The sequence below is a fragment of the Arvicanthis niloticus genome, chromosome 17 (genome assembly GCF_011762505.2).
Source record: "Arvicanthis niloticus isolate mArvNil1 chromosome 17, mArvNil1.pat.X, whole genome shotgun sequence".
Classification (NCBI taxonomy): domain Eukaryota; kingdom Metazoa; phylum Chordata; class Mammalia; order Rodentia; family Muridae; genus Arvicanthis; species Arvicanthis niloticus.
Genome location: NC_047674.1, coordinates 7,834,475 through 7,847,087, shown reverse-complemented (window position 1 = coordinate 7,847,087; position 12,613 = coordinate 7,834,475). Strand labels below are relative to the sequence as shown.

Genomic DNA, 12,613 nt, shown 5'->3' with positions numbered 1-12,613 from the left:
CCGATGCAGCCTCAACTTACTATCTTCTTCTAGAATTAAAGCCCACACAGACATGAACTGTAAGTCATCCTTGCCTGGTGAAATTATGGAGGTATAAACAGTACATGTGCTTTCGATTGCAGATTAAATGGGGCGCCCGGACTTCCTGTCTCCAGGAAACAGTCTTTATTACTGCATCTCAAACACTCACTGCATGTCTCTTTCCTACCTGGGCTCCTTTGCTCCTGCTGTCTGCTGTACCAGGCACATCCTGCCTTCTGTTGAAGCTGCCGTCCAACATTTCTTCTTGTTCATACCATCTTGAGGATGCTTCCCTTTCTCAGATATCTGAGTCTCTTCTATGGTCTTTTATGGGACTAGTGCTTCCATCAGTTGTGTGAAGTTCTTACCTCTTTCAAAACGTATCTTTTCTTTTTAGTGTTGGTCACCTGAACCAACCCAAACATAGATCACAATGTCTTGTACGTTATACAAAATTAAGTAGTTTTGACTGAGTAAAGGCATTATCTTGGGAACATATAATGTGAATTTTTTAACATCTTGAGAGAAAAAATAGGAATATTTCATATCCTACATTAATAGGGATTGTGAAATAAAAAACGAAGTGGTAGTGGCTAACCATGTTTATTGTCATAATGTGTACCCCATCTTGAATCTTGGAAGATTCAAGAATCATAATTTGCTTTTAGTTCTGTAGTAAAAGGTATTGTATTTATGGCTACAAATACCATCTGGGCTTCTGCCCACAGCTTCTCTTCTCTTTTCTTTAAGTGGGTGGTTTAGGGACATCAAAGGTAATAAAAATCAATCAATGAGTTAAGTGGAATTTTATTTCCAAGGCTAGTTCTTAAGGGTGTGTTCCTGTTATAGAATTTTAACAATAAGTTTGTTTTTGAGGGTTTTGTTTAATACCAAGCCTCCGTGCCAGCTCAAAAAAGGATCGTCCTTGAATCCTGTTCTGAAAGAAACAGAATTCCTTTCCTAATATATACATTTTTCAAAAGAGAACTTCAGGAAATGCTCTACATTGTCACTTGACAGGACTGTACTTGGTTGCACACTAAAACAATGGCATAGCCTTCAACGCTAACATCCCATCTCCAGGACGCCTTTTCCTTTACCCAGAATAAGGCCAGCTCAAGGTTTTTATTGCTGATCTCAAAAGGAAGCCAAAGGCAAAATTTCAAACAAACATTAATAGTCTTTTAAAAATATCTTGCTTATGCAAATCACCCATGGTCCTTGGGTGCTGGTGAGCCTCAAGCATCCCTGGGGTAGTTGAACATTAAATTTTAGTTTATTTATATTAGGTCCATGGTGTTTAACTTAGATAGTGCTGGCCATGATGAATATTATTTAGTTTACAATTTGTGTTTATTTATGTTCTTATTTTTTACACACACACACACACACAGCATAACTTCACTATACCATGAGATATGGAAGGAAATTTAGAAGCTAACATATTATTGTGCAGAATGTCTAAATTATCGAATTATCATTCATTTTTTTGTACTAGCAATTGCACTTAGAGCCACCTGCTTGCTAAGCCTAAGCTGGACCATAAGCAGCTGTTCCCCAGCGCCTGACTTCTGTAATATTTACTGTTATTCATCAAATCAACTGTCTGATAGTCTCTGAACCGTATTTATAAATATGGACTAAGCATTTAGAAGTCTATTTTATAGAAGTTATTTTCCCAATGTGAATGAGACATTTTTAAAGTAATGCCCACTATCATTTTCAGATTTAATACCTAATCTGAAAAAATGTTCAGGCAACTAGTAAAGTCAAAGCATGATTATTTTAGAGTTTAGCTTGTGTGAGTCATAGGACTTAGCTTAGTCGAGCTGCCCATGGAATGTCACATTTTCTGTGTGGCTTCTGCAGACAACAGAGGGAAGTTTCCCCTAAGCCTGAAGGGGTTAACATTGAGGATATTGGCAAAACTTAGCCCAGGGAAAAAGCATACAAACTTAAACACTTGCAGGGGGTGGTAATCACAGTAGAGTGGAGAAAGATAGGATTGTGAGTCTCCCACTTAGCCAAAAATATTCAGAAACATGCCACTTTTTCTGTAAGGGAGATTGTGTTTGCAGAATATAGACTGTACATTTTTATTGGCTTTAATTAATGCTCCAGAAAATCACCCCTTTGGTATTTGCTTTTGCCTGGGCCATGATTGAGTCATGGGAGTCTGTCCAGTAGTGGTGCATTCCTGTTTTCCATACTGAGATAGTAGGGTTGCAGGCTGAGCATAGAAGACAGCTATGTTCCCTTCTGCAGCTAAATATTCATGTGGAAGAAACAGAGTGCTTGTGGAGAGAGGAGGAAGAACCATAAGAGGACCTTGATTCAGTACCTTCTTTTAAAGGTTGTTAATTTCCTTTTCATGAGATTATTCAGCTTACCAAAGCCTGCCATAGTTCTGAGGTATCCTTCCCCGAGCCCTCACATCTCATTCATATTAATGGAAACCTCTTGACCATAGTCTTTCTACATACACTTTATTTGGAGGATGGTTCAGATCCTTCCCACTCCACTCCCACCCTTTTCTAATTCTGTTACCAGTTTCTAAACTTTATGTAGGGGATAGGGTATCTTTGGGGATACATGCCAAAACGGGAAGAAATTATTGATTTGCATATTAGATGCCAGATTTTAATGGGCATTTGAGAAGCACATATGTTAACTCTAGAGTTTTAGTTTGTTTGAAAGTAATGCTGAGAACTTGGGCAATTGCTTATACAGAGATGTCTGTGCAGGCAGAGGGATTCTCTCTCTCTCTCTCTCTCTCTCTCTCTCTCTCTCTCTCTCTCTCTCTCTCTCTCTCTCTCTCTCTCTCTCTCTCTCTCTCTCTCTCCTCATCTGTAGCCCTGTGGTGGTTATACATGAAATGCCTTTGTTCTCATCTTTTCCCCAATTATTGTGGTCTCTAAGTGCTTTGTCTTCGCCTCTCTGGTTTATTCCTTGTGCCTTAGTCAGTGATTTGAGTGAATAACTTTGTTTACATTGAACGGAGCTCTGGAGCAGGGCTTTCTTTTTGATGAGATGAGAGAGTGACAGAGAAAGAAACCTGGAGAAGTGGGCTAGACAGAAGCGAAAGCAGGGTAAAGAGCAAGGTAAAAATCAGAACAACAGTAAAATAAAAGAACAGAAACAAACCCGGAGTGGGTGGAGGGGAGGAAGAGCAAGCTAAGACAGGACAGGGGCTTTGCTTAGGGTCTGTGAAGTCGCAGGGGCTTGTCGCTGGGGTGGAGAGAGAGCAACAGACCAGCATTTTCCCCAGGCTTGGGCACAAGCTTGTGAAACTCCTCTTGTATTAAGGAGCCTCAGCTGGGATTTGCTGAGGACAAATGCTGTAATGTGTTAGTCATCCATTATCGGCTTCTATTTTTGCAGGTTCCGAATGATGACTGACGCGGGTCTGCGCGATAGCCCTCACAGCCCCTGGCTTTGCGAGAGATAAGGACCCTGCTCTTCCAGCCCTGTGGCTGCACCGGCTCCAGGCGCTCTGGAGGGCGGGCAGCTCCCGCGGGCGGGCGGAACGGACTCCAGCGCCGCTTCCCACGCGTCCTGAGCGGACAGAGCGGACCCGGCTGGCCGCGCATCGCCCTCGCCCAGGGCCATGAAGTAACTGCGGCCACCAGCCCTGCCCTCCTGCCGGCCCGGCCACTGCCCGCTGCCCCGGTCCTGTGCGGACATGGCCAGACGCGCCCGCAGCCGCCTGCTGCTGCTCCTGCTGGGGCTGTTCGCCCTGCAGAGCAGCTGCCTGGCCTTCAGAAGCCCACTTTCTGTCTTTAAGAGGTGGGTGCTCGGCTTGCTTGTTTCCTTTAGACAGGAGAAAGGAGGTTGGGGTGGGTTCTGTGCATGCTCCTTAAAAATATAGTCACTTGGAGTAACCTGGTCCTTGAAAATTAAAAAAAAAAATCTCTACAAGACTGATTTTCTCTGTCCAAAACGTCTTGCAATTTTAGCTCAGTAACTTCTCCTGAAGTGCCCCCTGCATTAAAAGCCCACTCATCGTCCTGTAGACAGGCTGCTACCCTGGCTTTCAGAACTCCAATTAGAAGTTGTGATTTCCAGAACTAATCGCCGCTCCCTCTTGGGGAAATATTTCAGAAACTGCAATATAGTTGTTTAGACTCGAATGCCTGCCTATATGTAACAGCTGGAGGAATAAAATATCAAGATAGATCGGCGGTGGGGAGAAGATCATTGGCTGTAATAGCTCACTAGGAAATATCGAGCTGTATACACGCACCTTGTAATTACCATATGAAATATTTATGTACTTGAACGTTTGTAATTCACATCGCAGCCTTTATTTCGCCCTCATATAACTATACCTAGCAAGACCGTGCTTAGGGTTTGCTGTTGTTTCTGATTAGTAATGTTGGACACTCAGAGTTGACTAAACGCCAGTGGGTTACAGTGCACAGTCTTGCCACTAGAAAATCAGCATGCGAGTGAGAATGATAACGTCTTCATTAAGTAGAAATAAATATGTCTTATAAGCTTTTATGGGGTCGAACTTTATACCCTGCTTAGTTCTTTTGGTTTTATTTTGCTTACAAATTGGTTATACATTGTTCATAGACAATAAAGAGATTCTGGGAGTTAGGATTGTTACAGAGCCATTGTGTCTTGTAGTTTTTATTAGATCTAATTTAATAATCCTTAGACTTAAGGACATAGGATTTATTTCTACCCTTCCAATTATGTTCAAGAATGTTCAAATTATCTTTTTAAGGTTTAAAGAAACTACCAGATCATTTTCCAATGAATGCCTTGGTACCAGCAGACCAGTCTCTCCTATTGATTCATCAGATTTTGCACTGGATATTCGAATGCCCGGGGTTACACCTAAAGAGGTGTGTACACTTCTGTACTTTCTTATTCACCTGCTCTGTGCACTGTCTAAAATTAAAGATAAAGCAAGGCACTTGCATTTATAGCTGTAATAACTTGTTTTTGGACTTTCCAGCTGAGGCTAGAGTACTTTGAAAGGGTAAGACTTCAGGGGGAAATATTGAGTTAAATTATGTTTGTGAAAAGGTTGCCCATTTTATTATTTGTGAGTCAAACAGGAACTGAGAAAAATATGTTTTGAGATTCTCTATGGAAAAATGTCCCCTGTCATACAGCATCTAAATATGCACTAAGATAAGGCAACATGTTCTAATGAAGGAAATAACACTGAGCAGCTGCATCTACCAGATTACTGTGTTTCTAAAATACCCTTCCAAATAATCTGTTTGATGCCAAGAACTCGAAAACCAAAACATTCCACGGTTTGGAAAGTTAAGGAAACTCTTTGCACAGGTGGCTGAATGAATTTTCTAGAGCTATATTTTGAAGAGATAACAGCAGTGCTCACACAGACGTGTCACAGAGCATATGAAATCGAACAAGGTTGCTAGGCATCCCATGTCTTAGCACACACAAGGAGCGAACAGCACCGCTGCCATGTGTATAAGGTGTTTCATTAAGCATGAAAGGCCAGAATTAATTATGCTCTGCAGCCAGGCAGTTCGGGGATTTATATATGTCATTAAAAGATAGCCCTTTGCTTTGAAGGGCTGCAGACGGTGAGAGGCCTGGATGTGGGAGAGCTGCCTGATGACTCAGTCTTACAGATAATGCACGATTTCCTTTCTCCCTTTTAGCACCAGGAAAATAAAAGTATCCTATTTATTAAGGAAGAATGACTTTTAAAATGGACAACCAGAAGCTCTAGAAAATACAGGAGCCTCTTACCTCAGGGTAATACCTGACAGTATTTGAAGACTTGAGTATGATTATCTGTAACTACTTTACAGCTATGTAAGACACAGCCCACACTGTCTCCATGTAGCCACGTCACCAGGCAGATGCAGATACCTCTTCTGTATACTTTATTTCTTTCCTGGCCCTGAATTTTATAATCATCTTATTTAGTATTTAACTATGATACCAAAACCAGAACAGGAAGACCACAGTCCCCCACCCAAGAAATGAGTTGTTTATTTGTTTGTGTGTTCACAGTTTTAAAATGTGGTTTTAAACTATATTTCTTTAAGCTTAGCTGATTCTTTATTTTTCATATAAAAAAATCACTAATTGGTCACCTACTCTTCTTTTTTTCTTTTTCTTTTTTTTTTTAAAGATTGTTTCCCTCTATACTGTGAGCTGCCCCAAAGCTCCTGGTATTCCTCCTGCCTCCATCTCTTCATTGCATGAGAGACAGGAATGCATCAGCATGCCCAGCTCCTGTCTAAAACAGTCTAAAAGACAACTTGTATTTCATCACATTCCCCACAAAACATCATTGTTTTAAACAAAAAATCTAATTAGTGCTATTCGAAATGTTCCTTTATTCTTATTATTGAGTAACAACAAAAATAGACAATTCTGTTGCAACCAATACTCTCAGAAAGAGTAACCAGAAGAGTTAATTTAAAAAAAAAAAAAAAAGTGGAAGAGCTCCATTGTCATAAAATAAATCTTTATGCAATTTTATAATCTTACATGGAAAGAAAACATGCAGTATTTAAACTGCTGCCATTTGTCTTGCATTGTAGGCCCAGGACTTTGCCTCATGCAGTGGCCATTTGTTGGTTGCCTCTGCAGCTGAATTGCTCTCCTCTTTGTTCTTTCTCTAAGACCATGTGGTTCCCAGGAGCCATCTCAAGAGGGAGAATAAAGGGACCGGGGTTGGCAGATGGCTGTATCTGGCTTCCCTTCCACAGTGATTGGTTACAAAAAAGATCTGTGTCCTAGAATAGCCAGAGTCAACCATTAGGACTTTTGCTAAGACTGTATCTTTCTCTTATGTGAGTGGTAAGCATGGAGACCTGGTGTAAACTAGCTTTATGGGAATAGTGTGCCTAGAATAGTATAAACGAACACATTACAGAGAGGCTGACCCAGTGGAAGTTCTTGGTGATCTTAGTCTTTTTGGCACCATTGCTTATGGTAGCCTAGTTCATCCAAGCTAGGTTGAGGTTGGTCTTGCTCACAACTGTGACTTGCAACTGGATGGGTGATTCCAGTGCTCTGAAACAGTTTAGACCTGGTTAGAGTGTTTCACACATTCTCTCAGCATTCTTGATCTAACATGCTCTGCTTACTGGCTGACCTACTGATGCACCTTGTAAGCATTCATGAAACATGACGGGCTGCCTGTGACAGACAGATAGAAAACCCCTCTCCTCCACACCATGGCACTCTCAGTGAGGTAGCCACAGAGGTATGAGACTGTAAGTACTTTTTTGTGGACAAAAGCAATCACTCTTGCCTTAGATTGTGGCTAAAACTGAAGCTAACACAGACCCTGGCCAGCAGAAAGATGAAAGAGGAAGGGAGAATGAAGAGTGTTAGGATGAAGAAATTAAAGGTAGAGGGGAAATGGAAGCTGAGCAAGACAGGCACAAGCCTAAAACAGGAAAATAAAGTGATGGAGAATAACAATAAATGGGGAAAATATAGAATATCTGGAATGTGAAGAAGAAAACACTGTTTAGTCAAGGGAAGGCAGAGAAGATGAGGGAAGCATACAGCTGGAAAGTACGCTGGGATTTCCTATCGGTTGTGGCTCAACAAGAGAAAGAGAATTCATACAAGGTAATAATGAAGAAGCAAAATGTTAGTCTCCATAGCCAAGAGAGGTCCAAGAAATACATCATTCAGTCTAGACGTTAGGAAGAACTGCTTCTGTTTCAGAAATGGTGCGTGTGACAGAGATAAGCTCTCTTGCTTGAGAAATAAGACTATAGGCAAGCAGATGTATAATAGATGACAAGACCCTAAGCATAATTCTCATAGTAGGACAACTAACTGATCGCACAGATGGAATACCATCCTAGATTATTATCTTGATAAAACCTACCCTGTTGTGTCTCACCTCTGCATTGAGGTTCCTCCCAATACGATAGGAGTTCAGAATGGCCGTTAAAAGAAAAAGAAAAAGAAAAATTACTCTGTTAAACCTAAACCAGTTTGTTCAGAAGAAGTAACTAGGGATCTATGACAATATCATTTTTAAATTTTATTTTAAAATAGTATGTATGAGAGAGGGGAGAGATAAGAGAAGGAGAGGAGAGGAGAGGAGAGGAGAGGAGAGGAGAGGAGAGGAGAGGAGAGGAGAGGAGAGGAGAGGAGAGGAGAGGAGAGGAGAGGAGAGGAGAGGAGAGAGGAGAAGTGCATGTATGTAAAAGTCAAAGGTCGACTTTCAGGAGTTGATGTTTCCTTCTACTGTAGAATCTGGCAGTAAAACTCATTGACAAGTTTATGAGGCAAGCACCTTTTACCCACTGGGCCACTCACCAACCTCCAGTATACATTTTTGTTTGTTTGTTTGTTTGTTTGTTTGTTTTAGCCTTTAGCCTTTAATGTTCTTCATATAATCTAAACAGAACTCTTCAAGTAGATTCCCAGAAATTAGGTAATCAGTAGAACATTGCTTTGTGTCCACCTGGTACTGTATTCAGTCCTCAATAACAAATAGCAAAACCAAGAGACAGAAACCAACCAAATAAATAAAACTAGACTAAGAACTAAGAAGCGCTGAGAGCCTGAGAAATGACTTCTCCAGGGAGGAGCACCAATTGTTTATCTTGTACCAAATGGTCAGCCCTGAAAACATAAAGTAACATTATATAGCATAAGCAGATTGAATTTATATGTTTAGGAACACACACAAGTGCACACTCTTGTGCGCACACACACACACTAAAATTAATGTACATTTTAAGAGAATAGTATAGAATTGTAATCCTCCCCCCCCCTTTTTTTTTTATCTAATCTGATGCCTCAGCGAGGGATCAGAGGCATCTGTGTAGTAGAAGGCCACCTTGTGACCATCAATTTTCTCAGTAAAATTTAGGTTCTTTATACTATATTCTGTTCCTCTTAAGCATTTTCGAGGTGAGAATGTATTTTTAAGTGTTCCTTATAGACCACTATTATTGTATACTTTATAACCATTGTCTCATTAAATAACATAAAAAATCCTACTCAAGGTCCTATTTTATTCATTCTTTTGGCATAAGAAATTGAGTTCAAGAGAATTAAAATAACCTGACCACAGCCAAATGCCCAGTAAATAGAACACAGCTTCAAATTTATATTAACTTGAATCTGAAACTAAAGTTTACTTCATAATTTTGTTCTACATATCTGTTAACAGTTGATGTGAGGAGAAATTTAGCTTTATCAACAATTTACTAAAAAACAAGGTAACCATATACCTCATACACCAAGAGTTATAACTGTGAATCATATACAATGAGTAATACATAGTAACAGAACATTGGTGAATATTTTATATAAACGTGTATATTTAATTATATATTACATATAATTATTTTTGTTAAACAAAATACATATTGCTGAGTCCCTCCAAAATCCTCAAATATGCTCTTCTTAAACACTTCCATGCAAGAAGAAAGTCTGTTGACCTGAACTCTTTCAGTCACTTCTTAGTCCCCAATTGTTAAAAGACACATTAAACGCAAGCTTACCCTATTTTATCCCAAATTTTCCACCAGTCCTGTCTAAATATAAACCATAGCAAACTATTTCTTACCATGTCCCATAGTAAATGCTTTCTCTTATGTGGTATACAACCTCTTGACTGCTGCACTTAGAAAGCAGCTATAGAGAACATGAAAATGAAGGGCTTAGCTGTGCTCCATATAAAGTTGTATCTGCTAAAACAGCCAGCCAGCTCACGGACTGCAACTTCTCTGTCCCTGATCGAAACAACTTCATCCGTCATTTAGGCTAATAAATGGATTTAACCTTTGGTATCTCAGGAACTGTGTCTGACTGACAGAACAGGAAGAATAAAAAAAAAATCAATGTACGGTTATCAGTGCCTTAATCTAGTATTTTCTTAGTATTCAGAATTTATATTTCAATGATCCTGTAAGCCTGAGTTCTTTTATTTGGAACACTGAATTTCCTACTTCAATCATCTCAATAAGTAGTGATCCCCACCATATAATTTTTCCAGGTAAAATACACTAGCCTCTTGGTCAACATGTCCTCTCATGGCTCATAAGCAATATGCCAGTGTATTCTGTTGGTGTCGTCAGCAAATACAGCAGCATTCAGACTTCTTCACCAGGGCCATCTCTCCCATTCTCATGGAGAACCATGTGTTCTTTCTGCACTAGTATGATGACATCTCTAACTAGCCCGCTTGCTTTTACCTATACATCCCTAGAGTGTGCCACACACAGCAGCCATGAGAATCTTATTAAAGCAGAAGTCGGGCCAGGTCACCCTTCTCAACACTTCAAATGTTGCCAACACCACTCAGACTTAAAACCAAGTCCTTTAAAGCGACCTCCACGGCCCTCATCTTTCCTGATACCTTTCCCTTTCTTGTCTCTTATACCTCGCGCTTGTGTTGTAAGTCATGTCACAGGTAAACAAAACTGACTGCCGTAAAGCTGTCCGGCACATTTTGAACGGTGATAACTGTTGCAGCAAGAAATAAAATCCTGTGTGAACTGCACGCAACTGCAATTTCTTCTGAGGTGGCAGAGCGCTGTCAAGGGGGAGTTAGGGAGTGGAGTAAACAGCTGGAAGTCAGGAAAGTCAGGAAAGGAAGAAGTTACAAGGCTTAGTCAGGATAGATGAAATTAGGCCAGAGGAGTCTGCTTGCTGGCATGGCAATGGCCAAAGTTGTAATTCTGCCCAGTTCCAGGGCCTGGGAGCCAGAGGCTTTATTTTCTCAGGTGTGGCTAGGGAAGATAGCAAATTTGTTTCCCCAATTCGAATTTTCTTGAGCAAGCACTTTGAAGAGGTTCCCAGTTCATCTTAGTGATGCAGGATCAAGCTGCGAACAGTCAGCCTCTATTCAGGTCTTAGCAGATGAAGATTAAGCCTAGCCAAGAAGGCTTGACAGAGCCTGGTTTGGGCTGGGTCAAGGATATTCTATTAGCTGTGGCAGGTACAGGACTAGCTGTAGCATCTTAAGTGAGATACTTCTGTTGTTTCGGTTGTATAATGGGACAGACAGTTTCTGATGGGGTTGAGGATAAATCCATTAATATATGTAAAGCTCAGGAAATGTTATCATTTCTCCTTGAGGAACATTACAATGGAGAAGCTAAGACACACTTTCAAGTAGGGAATATAGAGTCTTGTGCTGCGAGCCTGCAGGATTGTTGAAATGAACACTGAGGGTCGCCTAGAGCATTGAGAACATGGTTACAATGCCGCATTAGTTAGGAGCGTCACAGACAAATTGTTCTGGAACACATTGTAGAAGAAGGAAGGAATCTACATCTCTCTCACATTGTCCTGAAGAAAATATCTATGGATACAGTAAAAGTTGGAAATTGTGGTAAGGAACGATCATTGAAAACAAAGATGTAGCATGTCTGTAAGGATCTAGAAATAAGACCATAAACAAATGAATGATCAGAAGTATACTCTTCATAATTTCATCTTTTAAAAAAGTCTACTACTAATAATTAAAAAGGCCAGTGTATCCAGTTAATAAAACAGTTATATACCATAAGTACCAAAGTATCATTTCAGGTATATAAAGTAAGGATTCACAGAAAAGTTGATTGAAATATGATTGGGACTTTATATGTGAGTGCTGGGGAGATGAGCTCATCGGCTTGTCAAAAATTCAACATGAGGAAGGATCTGAGTTTGGATCACTAGCAAAAAGTGATCCTGTAAAAAGCCAGGGCTGTGGCTCGGCAGGTACAAGTACTTTCTGCACAAGCATAAGGCCCTTAGTCTACATCCTAGCAAGTATAAAAAGGCGCAGAGTGCCGTCACTCACCTGGGGTCCAACGCTGTGGAGTACAGAGAACTTCCAGGGCTTACTAACTGCCACCCTAACTCCAGGTTCAGTAAGAGAGTCTGTCTTAAAAGAATTGGCGTAATACTGTAGAGCCCCTGCCACGTGCATGTTCCGTGCAAGTGTGTACATATACACATACATTGGTGTGAAGTGTGATTCTGACCCAATTAAACCAATTTAACACAAAACCCTGATACACACATATGTGTTTAACTAAATGCCTTTTACATCCACTTGGTTATATGTGCTTAGCCAGACAACGTAGATGTAGGAAGAAGTGCCCGTGGTTCTAAGCCTCTGAACAGTGGAGGAGGATAGCAGCCGATTTTTAAAAATTATTTACCTTTTTTTTTATCATTAACAACATCATCTATTATTTGAATACTAATTGTAGAATTGATAAAAATAATGAAATAAACAATATCCCCAAAGAAAACAGTGCAGTGGGCGTTGTGTTCTTACATAAACCTCTAATGTTTAGAAATCTCTACAGGAGTTTTCCCACACAATGCCTCTAATTGATAAATTTTTAATTCCTATTCCTCGGCTCTGCAGCACTGCCATTAAGGGATGCTGATTAATTAAAGAATTTAGGATATTTGGTACATGTTTAGAAGCAAATAGCAGCAGAATTGTAGTGGGACCATTTATCTATTATGGTCAGTCCGAAGACATTTATGGAAAGCATCTGTGCATTCGTTTTCTCATTAGTGAGGACAGTGATCGTCCCTGCACCTTTTAGCCACCAGGAAGATCTGTTGTTTCTCTTATTTTCAGATACACATATTTCAACAACCCTAT

The 12,613-nt window shown here is 40.3% G+C and overlaps 1 protein-coding gene across 11 annotated transcripts in view; it reads left to right on the top strand.

The window, feature by feature from the left end:
• The window catches only part of Pam (peptidylglycine alpha-amidating monooxygenase), a 281,891-nt gene that overhangs the window by 116,149 nt on the left and 153,129 nt on the right, over positions 1–12,613 (top strand). For 10 of the 11 annotated variants that reach the window (XM_034521200.2, XM_034521206.2, XM_034521205.2 and 7 more), the window contains exons 2-3: positions 3,403–3,807; positions 4,754–4,874. In XM_034521200.2, coding sequence (XP_034377091.1) covers positions 3,704–3,807; positions 4,754–4,874 — 225 coding nt within the window. In that variant the 5' untranslated portion in view covers positions 3,403–3,703. Of the gene's footprint in view, positions 1–2,976; positions 3,123–3,402; positions 3,808–4,753; positions 4,875–12,613 lie in introns of those variants that run through there. The other variant, XM_034521201.2, reaches the window with a different exon arrangement.